This window comes from Lactuca sativa, chromosome 3 (genome assembly GCF_002870075.4).
Source record: "Lactuca sativa cultivar Salinas chromosome 3, Lsat_Salinas_v11, whole genome shotgun sequence".
In the NCBI taxonomy this organism is placed as follows: Eukaryota; Viridiplantae; Streptophyta; class Magnoliopsida; order Asterales; family Asteraceae; genus Lactuca; species Lactuca sativa.
The window spans coordinates 307,065,463-307,078,265 of record NC_056625.2 but is presented as its reverse complement, the minus strand read 5'-3'; the positions used below and the strand labels follow the sequence as shown (position 1 = coordinate 307,078,265).

The following is a 12,803-nucleotide window of genomic DNA, read 5'->3' as shown; positions in this document are numbered from 1 at the left end:
ATTCAAAGATAAAATATATATTGTAGACAATTTTTTATTTATTAACAATCTAGTGTGAATGATCTTTTTTTATGTTTTGACGTATTACCCTAGAATTAAATCAAATAATTTTTAGTATAACGTCGAGTTAATTTTATTAAAGTGATTCATCATATTTTTAATTTAAAAGGGAGGCTAGAACACGTATTTTTTATAAGACATCGGAGTATCCTAAAACATAAAAAAGATTTCGTTATGAATTGTTGTAAACCCGATATGAAACCCGAAACTCGACGGGAAAACCCGAAACCAATGGGGCGCCCCGATAAGATACCCGAAAGATATCGGGACGTGTTTGGGAAATTAACCATGCCCCGCCCCGAACCCGCCCGTTGCCATTCCTATTATGGATTATCAAATGAAGTAAGATATCGGCGCGGCAACAATGCTACATTTAAAACCATTGTAAAAATGTTATGAAAAAAAAATGGGAAAATGACTCTTGAGGGTAATTAACTTTTGCGTTTGTACTCATTTGGTCCCTTTTTTTTGTATTCAATATACCATTGAACTTGTTGTTGGTGTTTACCATAGCCCTTTTGACCGACTTTTGACCTGTGATAGCCGGTCAAAGGGTTATGGTGAACACAAACAACAAGTTTGATGGTATATTGAGTACAAAAAAAAAAGAGGAAAGGGACCAAATGAGAACAAACGCAACATTTGGTTACCCTCCTGATTCATTTTCTCTTTACTCATTTACAACAAATCCTACATCATCTCCTACTGATATTAATGACTTTATGAGATTCATTCTTGCTTATCTTCAAAACATAACCTTCGAAAGGACATTATTCATACATGTATAACTTTGTAATGCACTTGAATATTTATTAGGGGAATCTTGACTAAGTAGGCGCATTTCATGACTACATTTACATTTCCAATAAAATGATTTATTGTATCATGGATTCTAGAAAAGTCTACAAATGAGTGGATTCACAAGTGCTGTGATTTTTGAGTTTACTTAGCTTTAAGATCGAACTCATGTGATAAGATACAACATCAATATGTACAATATTATGGTGATGTGTCTACAAAAGCAGCATGATATTGTACATATTGATGTTATATCTTATCCCATGAGTTCGATCTTAAAGCTAAGTAAACTCAAAAATCACAACACTTGTGATTTCACTCGTTTGTAGACTTGTCTAGAATCCATGATACGATAAATCATTTGATTACAAATGTAAATGTAGTCATGAAATGCGTCTGCTTAGTCAAGATTCTCCTAATAAATATTCAAGTGCATTAGAAAGTTGTACATGCATGAATAATATCCTTTTGTGAGTTATGTTTTGAAGAGAATCAATAATGAATCTCATAGTCATTAATTTCAGTAGGAGATGACGTGGGATTTACTGTAAATGAGTAAATAGAAAATGAATCAGGAGGGTAACCAACTGTTGCGTTTGTTCTCATTTGGTCCCTTTCCTTTTTTTTGTACTCAATATACCATCGAACTTGTTGTTTGTGTTCACCATAACCCTTTGACCGGCTATCACAGGTCAAAAGCCAGTCAAAAGGGCTATGGTAAACACCAACAACAAGTTCGATGGTATATTGAATACAAAAAAAAGAAAAAGGACAAAATGAGTACAAACGCAAAAGTTAATTACCCTCTAGAGTCATTTTCCCCGAAAAAAATTGTAAAAGACGTAGTAAGATATTTGCATACATATAAACACTTTGTAAAAAGTTATAAAAATAAATAAATAAATAAACACTATAAAAAAAACTATGTTTAAAACGTTGTAATTAGTTGTTAAAAGGGTTATACAAAAATGATGTGGAAAAAAATCTAAAAAGTTGAAAAAAGTCCTTTTATTAAGAAAAATCAAATTTGGAACAAATTTGTTAAAAGTTTGGACTAAAACTGTTGCAAAATTTAACATATGGGTCATAAATGTAAAATTATAAATAACCTAATACACCTGATATAGTAGGTAAAAAACAGAAAACCAAAATAGATTACCTTCTTAAACTATAAAGTTTGTTGAACTTTAAGACATTTTAAATTCAGAAATATGCATAAAAGTCTTTATAATTTGGCTCTATCGACAAAAAAAATCATTTTTTTGCCTCTTAACAACTCGAATCGGGTATTACATGCAATTTGGCTCAATTTTCAGGTTACCGCACACAATAGCATATTTTGATAGTTAACTTGTAAACAAAATATCAAATGTGGTTTTCGGACAATAGGCCGAAATCTTGGTATTTTCTTTTCAATGTATAATAATTTTTAACTTTAAGTCATATATATTTTAAGATTAAAAAAATGTTCGAGATTTCATTTTGAACTTAAAATGACTTTTAGAAAAATGACTTATTGACTTATATGAGTTTTTTATTTTAAAAAAGTGTCTAAATTAATTTTTATATGAGAAAAGTCATTAAGTCAATAAATTGTTTTTTAAAAAGTGTTTCACTTAATTTAAAGAATGTCTACATGACATAGAAACTTTATTCTTGCGACAACTCAGCAAGATGTATTCATAATTATAGAATATAGATTACGGTATACCACAATGATATCAATATGCCTGCGATTTTAAAAATCCAAACAAACACCATGTGTTCTTCTTTCTCTTTTGGATTTTCATAATGGTAAATAATGTCAACAATGGTTTTATAATTATCTAAAAGCCTATTTATGTAACTGACAAAAAAAAATTCATCTACATATTATCTCCCTTTTAATCGTGTTTTTTATACACATTAACATACATGAAGATTTTTCAATCAAGTATTTGGTATGTAGGTGCATTTCGTATCAAATTTTGTTTTAGCTCCATCATCAAAAACTGACAACACATTTAATAACAATATATTTTTATATTTTAATTAGCTTTTATATTTTATTAAAAAGAAATATACTTAAATATTATATTTATTTATTATCACATATTCAAAATCAAACTAATTGTAGTGGTTGTTTCACCTTTGATATTTTGTTTACAATTTAACCATCGAAACTTGTTATTATTTGTGGTAATCTAAAAATAAAGTCAAATTACAAGTAATGGTGGCTAAATTGAAAAAAAAAAGGATGACTTTTTTGTCAATAAACTATTTTTATGCATATTTCTCTTTTAAATAGTTGGTTTTCCAAAATCAGTGATAACCCTAAATTAAATAGAATGTTCTATTTAGCAAAATGTCAATAAATTAATTAATCATGGGATAGGTTTATTATTTATATGGTAAGTAAACAAGCTTGAGAAGACCACCAAATAAGTATTCAATAGGGCTTCTTTCTCCCCTTCTACTCGTTAAAATCCAGTTATTCCTCCAATCCTTTACTCGGGGCACTATCAATTGCTTTTCTTTCTCCCCTTCTAAACTCTAGCAATAAGATTCTTATATTATCTATATATGTACTTATATACTATCCTGTAATTAAGGTCATCTATATTAATATGCTTCAGGATATATCTCATTCTTGCATCGTAATGATTTGAAATTTACACAACTCATTAATTTCCAACTAATTTACTATTATAATTTTATTTTACTACATTATTTTTATTTATAATTTTAAAGTTAGTGCTCACTCTTGAATTTTCTCATAAAATATACTTTATATTACTGACTTTTTATTAACATATTGACTAGAAACCAACATAACTTTTGAACTTCTAACTAACTAATTATAATTAATTTGATTTTAAATACAGTGAATTATTTTGAATTTAAATTTAGTTCGAACCTTTTAATTTTCAACAAAAAATTTACCTAAAAATTATTGATCAATTTCAAATAAACTTAAAAAGTATTGAAAGACTAGTTTTTGAATAGTTACATAAATTTACACATAAAGTAAAATGTAAACCTAAATGAAAATATAACTAAAAGGTTAACACAAAACTATCTCTTACAAGAAAGAATTTTTTTCCAAAGTGATACTTCTTTAGTGCATTAGTGATAAAAATAGTTAAAACAAAAAAGTAAAAACTACATTAAGTTATTTCCTAAACAATGGTTTATATTTGAAATAATAATCATTGATGGATGCCAAAAATAATGACCAAAATACGTTTTTAAATTAATTAATAGTAACAATTGTTAAAAATAATACATCTTCAAAACATATATTTAGTTTTATTTACATAAACTTACAGATAAAAACTACTAAGATGATACGAATATAAAAGATATATCTAAACTAATGAGTTTTAATAATAATTAAAAATAATAACAAATGAAAATTTTAGATTAATTTTTTTTTCATGCATATCCCCCATAAACATAATTAATATGATGTAGTTTTATATTCTTATCTTGTTGTATATTTAAAATATTTTATATCAAACTAATAATTGAAAATTATTATTTCATAACTCATGACAACGAAATAATTTTTTTATTTTATATATATATATATATATATATATATATATATATATATATATATATATATATATATATATATATATATATATATATATATATTGTACACAATATGTAGATATTCACCTAGTTTTACATAATTTAGGACAAGGAATAATATGAAAAGATGCAAAGAGTAAGGTTAAACCAACTTACTTTAACTAGTTTATAGAGTGTATTGACGATGATGAGAGAGACATGGTACAAGATAGATACAAAAAGGCCAAACATGAAGGAAGAAAGGTGTGACCATAATCAAGACTTTGGATTACCAAGAGATAATTGGAGCATGAAATACTATATAATTATAAAAGGCCAAACATGAAGGAAGAAAGTTGTGACTATAACCAAGCCCTTAGATTACCAAGAAATAATTAGAGCGAAAAAATGCTATATAATTATGAAAGGCCAAACATGAAGGAAGAATGGTGTGACTATAACCAAGCCCTTGGATTACCAAGAGATAATTGGAGCATGGAATGCTATATAATTATGAGAGATTGTTAGACTAAAACATTTCGTTGTATGTAGAAGCATATTCCTTTCTCTCACAGAGAGGGAAGCTTCGTTATTAGTTGGTGCACCTCCTTAATTATTTAATGATAGCATTGAAAGGGAGTTTGATTGAGGGTTCACTCCAACACTACTTGTGCTACATGTAACATCTTAGCTCTCTTTTTATCTACACATTATCATTTGATTCACCGTATTAATTACTCTTAAATATTTTTAGGTGTTCATATTCCACACTTAACAATCGTTCTCAAAAGCTCAATAAAGATAAGTAAAATTAGATAGAATAAGGATCACAATGGTCAAGTTATATTGATTTTTTATATAATAAGTGGACTTTGACCATGATCAATATGATTGTGTATATGGAGTTGTCTATGCTAGATTGACAATTTTATGTGGGATTATTAGTAGTTAGGAAGTGAAAATGCCTATAAGTAAAATATTGAGGAACAAAACGTAAGGAAAAATCAAATCTCTATTACTTCATGGCATTACCTATGGGTGGAAGATTTATTTGATTGACAAACCTTTTTAACATTAACGAAATGAAGATTGATATGGTATGTACATATCAAAAGGAGTTTCTCGATAAATTCAAGAAGGAAGTCGAATGATAAATTCAAGTTTGACATGTATGAATTTTCTTTTTTCAAGCCAATGACTTTAGATAAGAGGTTATGTAGACTTAATATTAGTGTCATGTAATTATATATATATATATATATATATATATATATATATATATATATATATATATATATATATATATATATATATATATATATATATATATATATATATATATTAAGGATTTAGATACGAAAATACATATTTAATATAACACTCATATGTAATAGTTAATATTGTTAGCAACAACATTGCAAATAACCACAAAAACATCCTACACAATCAATCAAGTCTTTGAAATTATTACAAATAAGATGGATGATGATGACGATGATGATGATGAAGAAGAACTTACATAAGCCATGGTCAAAGAACCCAACCATGGATACTACTCTCACCAATCATGTTCCTCTGAACTGATGATCCCTCACCATGCACAAACTGGTTGTACGTCCTGAAACAACGCTTTGTGCCATTAATATAATTAAAAAAGAAATGTCGTGCATCATATGGTTGTACATTACAACAAGAGAAATCGAGTGTTATAAAATACCCTATTTGTAAGATGGGTTCTTGTTGTATTTCCATGGCATTGGATTGAGAAGGATGCATTTGGAATGTGGTGTTGTTGCCAGGAGAGTTCCATGGGCATTGAAGTTGTGTCCTGTAACCTTGTCCTTCATTGTCAAACTGAAAAATATAACATTTTATTTAATTATTTGGGTTTTATGAAATTTTGCAACTAATAATTAATAAACGGCATCGTATTAATATATGGAGTTATATTTATATATACCGATGATAACTCGTGTGAGACCTTTATTTTTAGATGCTTGTTCATGTCTCCTAGTTCTCGTTCCTAAAATTAATTTAATAAACTCTGTTATTAATAAAATTCCCAATGAAAACGTACAATTTATTTTTGTATGATTAAATTTGAATGAATTTTACCTTGCGTCGAAGTTCTTCCATTTGTTCTACCATGATCTGTGTCTGAATAAATTTAAAAAAGTACATGATTAAATTCCGAAAAACAAATGATATTTTTAATTAAATTATTTAAAAACGAATCCAAATTAAATTTACCTTCCTTTGTCTAGCTTGTGTAAGAGCTCCTTCAAGTTGTTTTTCAAGATTATGTAGTTCTTTGACACTAAGAGGTCCAAGATCTTCCCCAAGTAAATGTCTTCAAAAAAAGTGTTTCACAAAATGAAAAATACTTAAAAATGATATATTTATATATTTATATAGTCTTGTTAAAAAATATTTGGTAAAAAAATGTATATATAAAGGAACCTTTGGGTGCGTTGGAGGGATTCGAACTTGGCTTTTAACTTGGAGACCTCTTGATACCAACTCTGTATATAAATCACAGCTATCAAATTTAAACTAAAAACGAACACTAATTAAGAATATAAAGAAATTTGTATTTTTAGTTTTGATTGAGATTAAACCTGTGTATCACGTTCATTATTGTTGTCTTGTGGATTAAAGCAACAACGTTGATAGCGTTCAAGGGTTTTCATGACACTGAAAATAAAAAAAAATAAAAAAATTATTAGTTTCGAATAAATTAATTATAGACATTTGTAATTTTAAAATGTGTACTTATGAAAATATGATCACATAATTCAAATATTCCTTTTGTGTAAGTCTTTCGACTTAACTAGTAATTAAAGTAGGTGTAGTAGAAACCCTTGTTTCAATAAAAAAAAAATAGCAACTCCATTGTTCTATAATATTGATAATAAAATGAATATTAGTTTTAATACATAGGAAAAAATTCATAAAGATATACTAGATCTCAAGGAAAAATAGGTCATTAGCGAGACTATTATTAAAGGAAAGATAAAAAAAACGTTAGGAAGTTGTAAGTATAATTTAGTACATAGTTAGAAAAGATAACTAATTTAATTCCAACATATAAAATGAACAAGGTTGACATAAAATTAAAGATTTTGTTTTATTAACATTTGGATGACATAATGTTAAAAACCAATTCATGGGTATATATGTGAAGAAAGACGCAGGCTACAAAGAGTACAATTTCTTTCTAAAATTAGAAATCGAAAAGAACTCAAGCCCATTAACTTTAATTTAAATCTCATCCTCAATATCCTTTGGGTAAAACCCATACATTATATAGTAGTCCGAGTGATATTTGTACATCGAAAATGAAAAATAAAAGCGGATCATGTTAGCTTATGTATCATACATATGCAGCTAAAGGGTGAACAGAAAAGGAATTATTCTTTCGTTTTAACCAAAAATGATAGAATCATATCATTTGCTTCTAGGAGTTCTATTAGATTTTATGGTAACATGTAGTTTTGCACACATAATATATATATATATATATATATATATATATATATATATATATATATATATATATATATATATATATATATATATATATATATATATATATATATATATATATATATATATATATATATATAATGTGTGCAAAACTACATGTTACCATAAATTCGTTTGTTACATGTTCATAGCTAGGTGAAAAAAATCGTTTCCGAAAGGACTCCATTATTTTTTGTAAGCATATATGCATGGACAATAAATGCAGAAAAAAAGATTGAAAATTTCAGGTTTTGATAATTCGACTTTTGAAATTGAATACTCGTAAATTAGATGAATTACTTTTTAGACCGTTTTTTTTTTTCCTAACATGTATTTTTGATGCATGATAAGTAAATTTTGTACTTGTAAATAAAACATCACCCCTTTTCTTCAAGAAACGTCATGTTGAATTATAAAATTTATATAGAATAAAGTACATCGGATTACAAAGGTAAAATTGGATAATATATTTATAATCCGGTTTTAAAACGTTTGACAATTTTTAGAAGAATATAGCATAACTATCACGAAATTAAAATGTTTGACGATAGTTAGAAATTCAGAGAAAAAAATTGTCATGATAGTATAAGTTATATATAAAAAGCTTAACTATAAACATAAATCTTAAAGTTCTATCAAATACTCTACAAAATACATGAATTAAACGAAAATTAATTTGTATGCCTAAAAATATAACTAAAGTTGCTTGAACAAATTAAAACCGACAATAAACCCTAAGAAATTGCAATATTAGGTAGGAATTTTACACTTAAAATTCTTTTTTTGTATGATAAAATTAACAAAAAAAAAAAAAATCAAATGCATAAACTTTTTAACACAATATTATCCTGCGGACAAAACCCGCAAATTAAAATGAAAGTACTACCGGATATCAGTAGTTTTAAAAAAATAACACAAAAATAAAATCAATGATGCTTTTAGAAAAGCTTCGATGAACTCAGTCATGCGACTAGTAACAAGAGAATTATTCTTTCTTTTTCCAGTAAAAAACCACTAAAATTCCATGAGCTTCTTATTATTTAATTTATTGAAACGTCGCAAATCCTACCATCATCATGTCATATGGTTTTATATCGTATAAATTGTCGTATTATATATATATATATATATATATATATATATATATATATATATATATATATATTATATTGTATGATAGAAAGAAATAAAGAAAGTAGGGTTTATAAGAGTTAAAAGATGAAGTGAAGATAGGGAGTGATGATATACAAAAAAAATAAGAAATTGAAAGAATTGAGAGCAATTTTAGTTGAATTTTATGAATTTCCAATTTGGATTTTATAAAGGAAAGTATTTAAGCTTCTTTTCATTTTCTCTGCTCATGTTGGTGTTACCTTGGGAAAATTTATGATTGAAAACAGAAAAAATTTCATCAAAATTCACTGAAGAAACCATTAGATCCGATGATCCAAACAGAAGAGACAAAATTTTAATCCCAGTAAACAAAATATTCAAAAGAAAATCAAAAAAGTACTATCATTTGCTTTATTTTATGCATTTAAAATAAAATAAAAAACCCTAGATCTGTTCCTTGGTCAGTCTAATGACGAATTGTACCATCAGATTACTCCGATACGTGTCGATCTCTCGTTCGATGTCTCTCTAGTGAGAGAAGCTTCATCGAAACATTCATTTTCGAAGATCGAATCACAAAATTAGGTAACTTTTTCATCAAATTCGTACAGAATATCGCCGGAGTTCATAGGTGCTTACCCGACGCTGCCGAACTCATAGAGTTTATCCCGGCTGGAGAAGATGATTAGACCGACTTCAGCGTCACAGAGAACGGAAAGCTCGTAAGCTTTTTTCAGCAAACCATTTCTTCGCTTTGAGAAGGTAACTTGTCTGTTGATTTTGTTCTCGATTCTCTTCAACTCTACTCTTCCTCTCCCCATAACAATGGATTCTCTTGTTTCTCTCTCTAGATTTTCTCTGCAAGTTGGAGATCGATAATGCGTTTGTATAAAAAGGGAGAAAGAAATGGTGCAGAAAGCGTACAAACGGAGTGTCTCAAAGTTGTTGGAGGTTGATTCGATATGATTTAAAGGTTTTTGGTTCACATCCGACATTGATATTTATTTAGAAAAATTAATGGATACATACTAATATTGAGTTGGTGATAGATACAAGTTTTACCAATATTTCAATGGTCCTATTTCGAAAACTATATGCAATAATGAACATGAAGAATTTAACAGTTTGTAAGATTCTGACCTAAGTTTGACCATAATTTACTTCAAGTCAAATTCCCACAAAGAAAGTATTGTATGCGATATTAATGATACAAATATTTAATCACATATTGGTACGACAAAATATATATTTTGGGGTTTTAGTTTTACCCTTAAAGTTGTGATGTCAATAATTTTTACGTATTGTATTACACATTAATTAAATGTGTTTTTCATCAGATGACGCAAATGGGTTTAGAAGTAAACTCTAATTTGATCATTATTTGGGTCATTAGGTTATGTATATGTTGTGGGATTGTTATATGAGAACGGGTTTCACACTGTTAATGACCAAACTCGATTTTTTTTAAAGAATATACAAGTTTAAGATTGAAACTGAATGTCTCTTTTTGCCACATAGTTCATTATGGGATTGTTAAAACTTATAGTTATTGACATAACAAGAATAATCGGAAAAATAAACCATAAAACTTGTCTGGAGATGTATTTTGCTGAACTGAATATTGTACAGAACTTAGCAAAATTTCATATAACATTTCAGGAATAGTTTTAGATTAGAATATTTTTTTTATCTTGTAATAATTACAAATATTACATATTATGATGTTTTTAATAATTTTTTTGCAAATCAACTATTTTAGTGTGTGTGTATATATATATATATATATATATATATATATATATATATATATATATATATATATATATATATATATATATATATATATATATATATATATATATATATATATATATATGGAAAAATGAATATACCCTTAGGGTATACAAGCTTAGGTACCCGAACGCATTATAACACATCATTTTGTTTGATATATTCATTATAAACTAACCTTATTTACTTTCAAGATTTTCAAAATTTCACTATTATCTTCCTCTTACGTCACATTTTTTGGCCGAACACCTATTAGGTTATATATATTATAGTTTAAAATGAAAATTATATGAGAGGAAGACAAATGTGAAATTATAAATTTTTTGAAAGTAAATCAAGTTAGAAGTTTAATTATAAGAACATTGGACAATTACAATGTATATATATGATATAAAATGACATACTACAGTGAGTTTGGATACTTAAACTTATATACCCTTATGGGTATATTCACTTTTCCCTATATATATATATATATATATATATATATATATATATATATATATATATATATATATATATATATATATATATATATATATATATATATATATATATATATATATAGGACGGTTCACTTGAGTTTAAAAAAAATAAAGATCTTGAGATTAAATTTGAGCCACATATTTCTCATTGCCGCTCTAACGGTCAACTGTACCAACAACAACAGTGTATGCGTAATCGTAAATGAATATACATATATGTTCGTTCACATACTGAGTAATCATATATGATAATGACAGTTGGTGACAGAAAATATGATGATGACATAGGTGGCGGTAGTATAAGTGACAGAGTTGACAGTCGTGAGGTCGATTGGTGTCAGAGGTGGTGGTAGTGACGGTTGTTGTGCTGGGGATGGTGGCGGAGGAGAAAAGAACGGACGACGCTATATAATCATTTATGATTATAACAGACCTGTTGTGCTGAAGGGTTATAACAACAAACTTGAAATATGTGGCTGAGGTTGGATCTCCACATCTTTATTTTATTTTTATTTTCAGCAGAACCTCTCTCTCTCTCTCTCTCTCTCTCTCTATATATATATATATATATATATATATATATATATGTATGTATATATATATATATATATATATATATATCTAAATATTATTAAAAGAGAAACCTTATATCATTTAAAACAATCTGGATCGTTGATTGTGTTTTCTTTATAGGTTTTACACCCTTAAATCAATTTGTTTACACCACCTTGATCAAATAAGAAGTCAATCCATTATATTAGGAAATTAAATGTAGGAGTTGAATGAAAATGATACTTGAATTCTTTCCAAACTGACAACTACAAAATTGGTTCCTTATTAATGTAAACTTTGAATTTAGGCTCTATTTCCATTCAAAATTGCTTTCCAAATACATTATATGTTGAAATCTCGAAAACTATTAATTTTAAATTTCAAAAGTTTCGGATATTTTTATGAACCAATACACTTCAACCATGATATCTTCTATTTTAAGTTTAAATGAGATCTCAATTGATTAACTGCTAATTTTCATCATATTGACTTTTATATATATTTCAAACCATTTTAATAATCGATTTACACAAACATTATGTCATAATTCCCACGTAGAAAACAAATGCAAAAAAACTTCAACCTTCTCATCAGTCTGATTAGTCGAATAAATGTATGTATTTCTTCCTTAAATCATTTTAATCTGTAAGTTTGATATTGTTTTCGAAATTATATGTTTTTACTCATTCGTATGGTTCTTTGTTGAATACTTATTATTTGGATGTATAATGTTGTTTTTGAATTTTTTTTTAATGTTGTGTTCGGTTCTTGGTTCCATCTTTTTAATCGGTAACTATGATCCTATTTTCGAAAACAGTAAACTCAATGTTAAAATTGGATGTTATATATAATGAAATTATGATGTTACATGTGTGTATACTTTTGTAAAAAATCAATAGACAAGACAAGAGATGGCATGACATA

The 12,803-nt window shown here is 27.0% G+C and overlaps 1 protein-coding gene across 1 annotated transcript; it reads right to left on the bottom strand.

Moving 5' to 3' along the window:
• Positions 1–5,781: 5,781 nt before the first annotated feature.
• LOC111880743 (agamous-like MADS-box protein MADS3) lies at positions 5,782–10,205 on the bottom strand. The gene is made up of 8 exons (XM_023877161.3): positions 9,691–10,205; positions 7,032–7,107; positions 6,874–6,935; positions 6,664–6,763; positions 6,529–6,570; positions 6,374–6,436; positions 6,131–6,267; positions 5,782–6,031 (listed from the first exon to the last, which is right to left on the bottom strand). Exons 1-8 carry the CDS (start codon positions 10,044–10,046, stop codon positions 5,944–5,946), a joined length of 924 nt encoding a protein of 307 aa, XP_023732929.1. The 5' UTR covers positions 10,047–10,205; the 3' UTR covers positions 5,782–5,943.
• Positions 10,206–12,803: the final 2,598 nt, after the last annotated feature.

What these genes read in the sequence shown, in the direction of transcription:
- LOC111880743 (XM_023877161.3), bottom strand. Translation starts at nt 10,046, where the DNA reads ATGTCGGATGTGAACCAAAAACCTTTAAATCATATCGAATCAACCTCC. An exon ending in ATAATGAACGTGATACACAG is followed by an intron (nt 6,936 to 7,031) that starts GTTTAATCTCAA and finishes ATTTATATACAG; the next exon opens with AGTTGGTATCAAGAGGTCTC. An exon ending in GAACCCATCTTACAAATAGG is followed by an intron (nt 6,032 to 6,130) that starts GTATTTTATAAC and finishes GCGTTGTTTCAG; the next exon opens with GACGTACAACCAGTTTGTGC.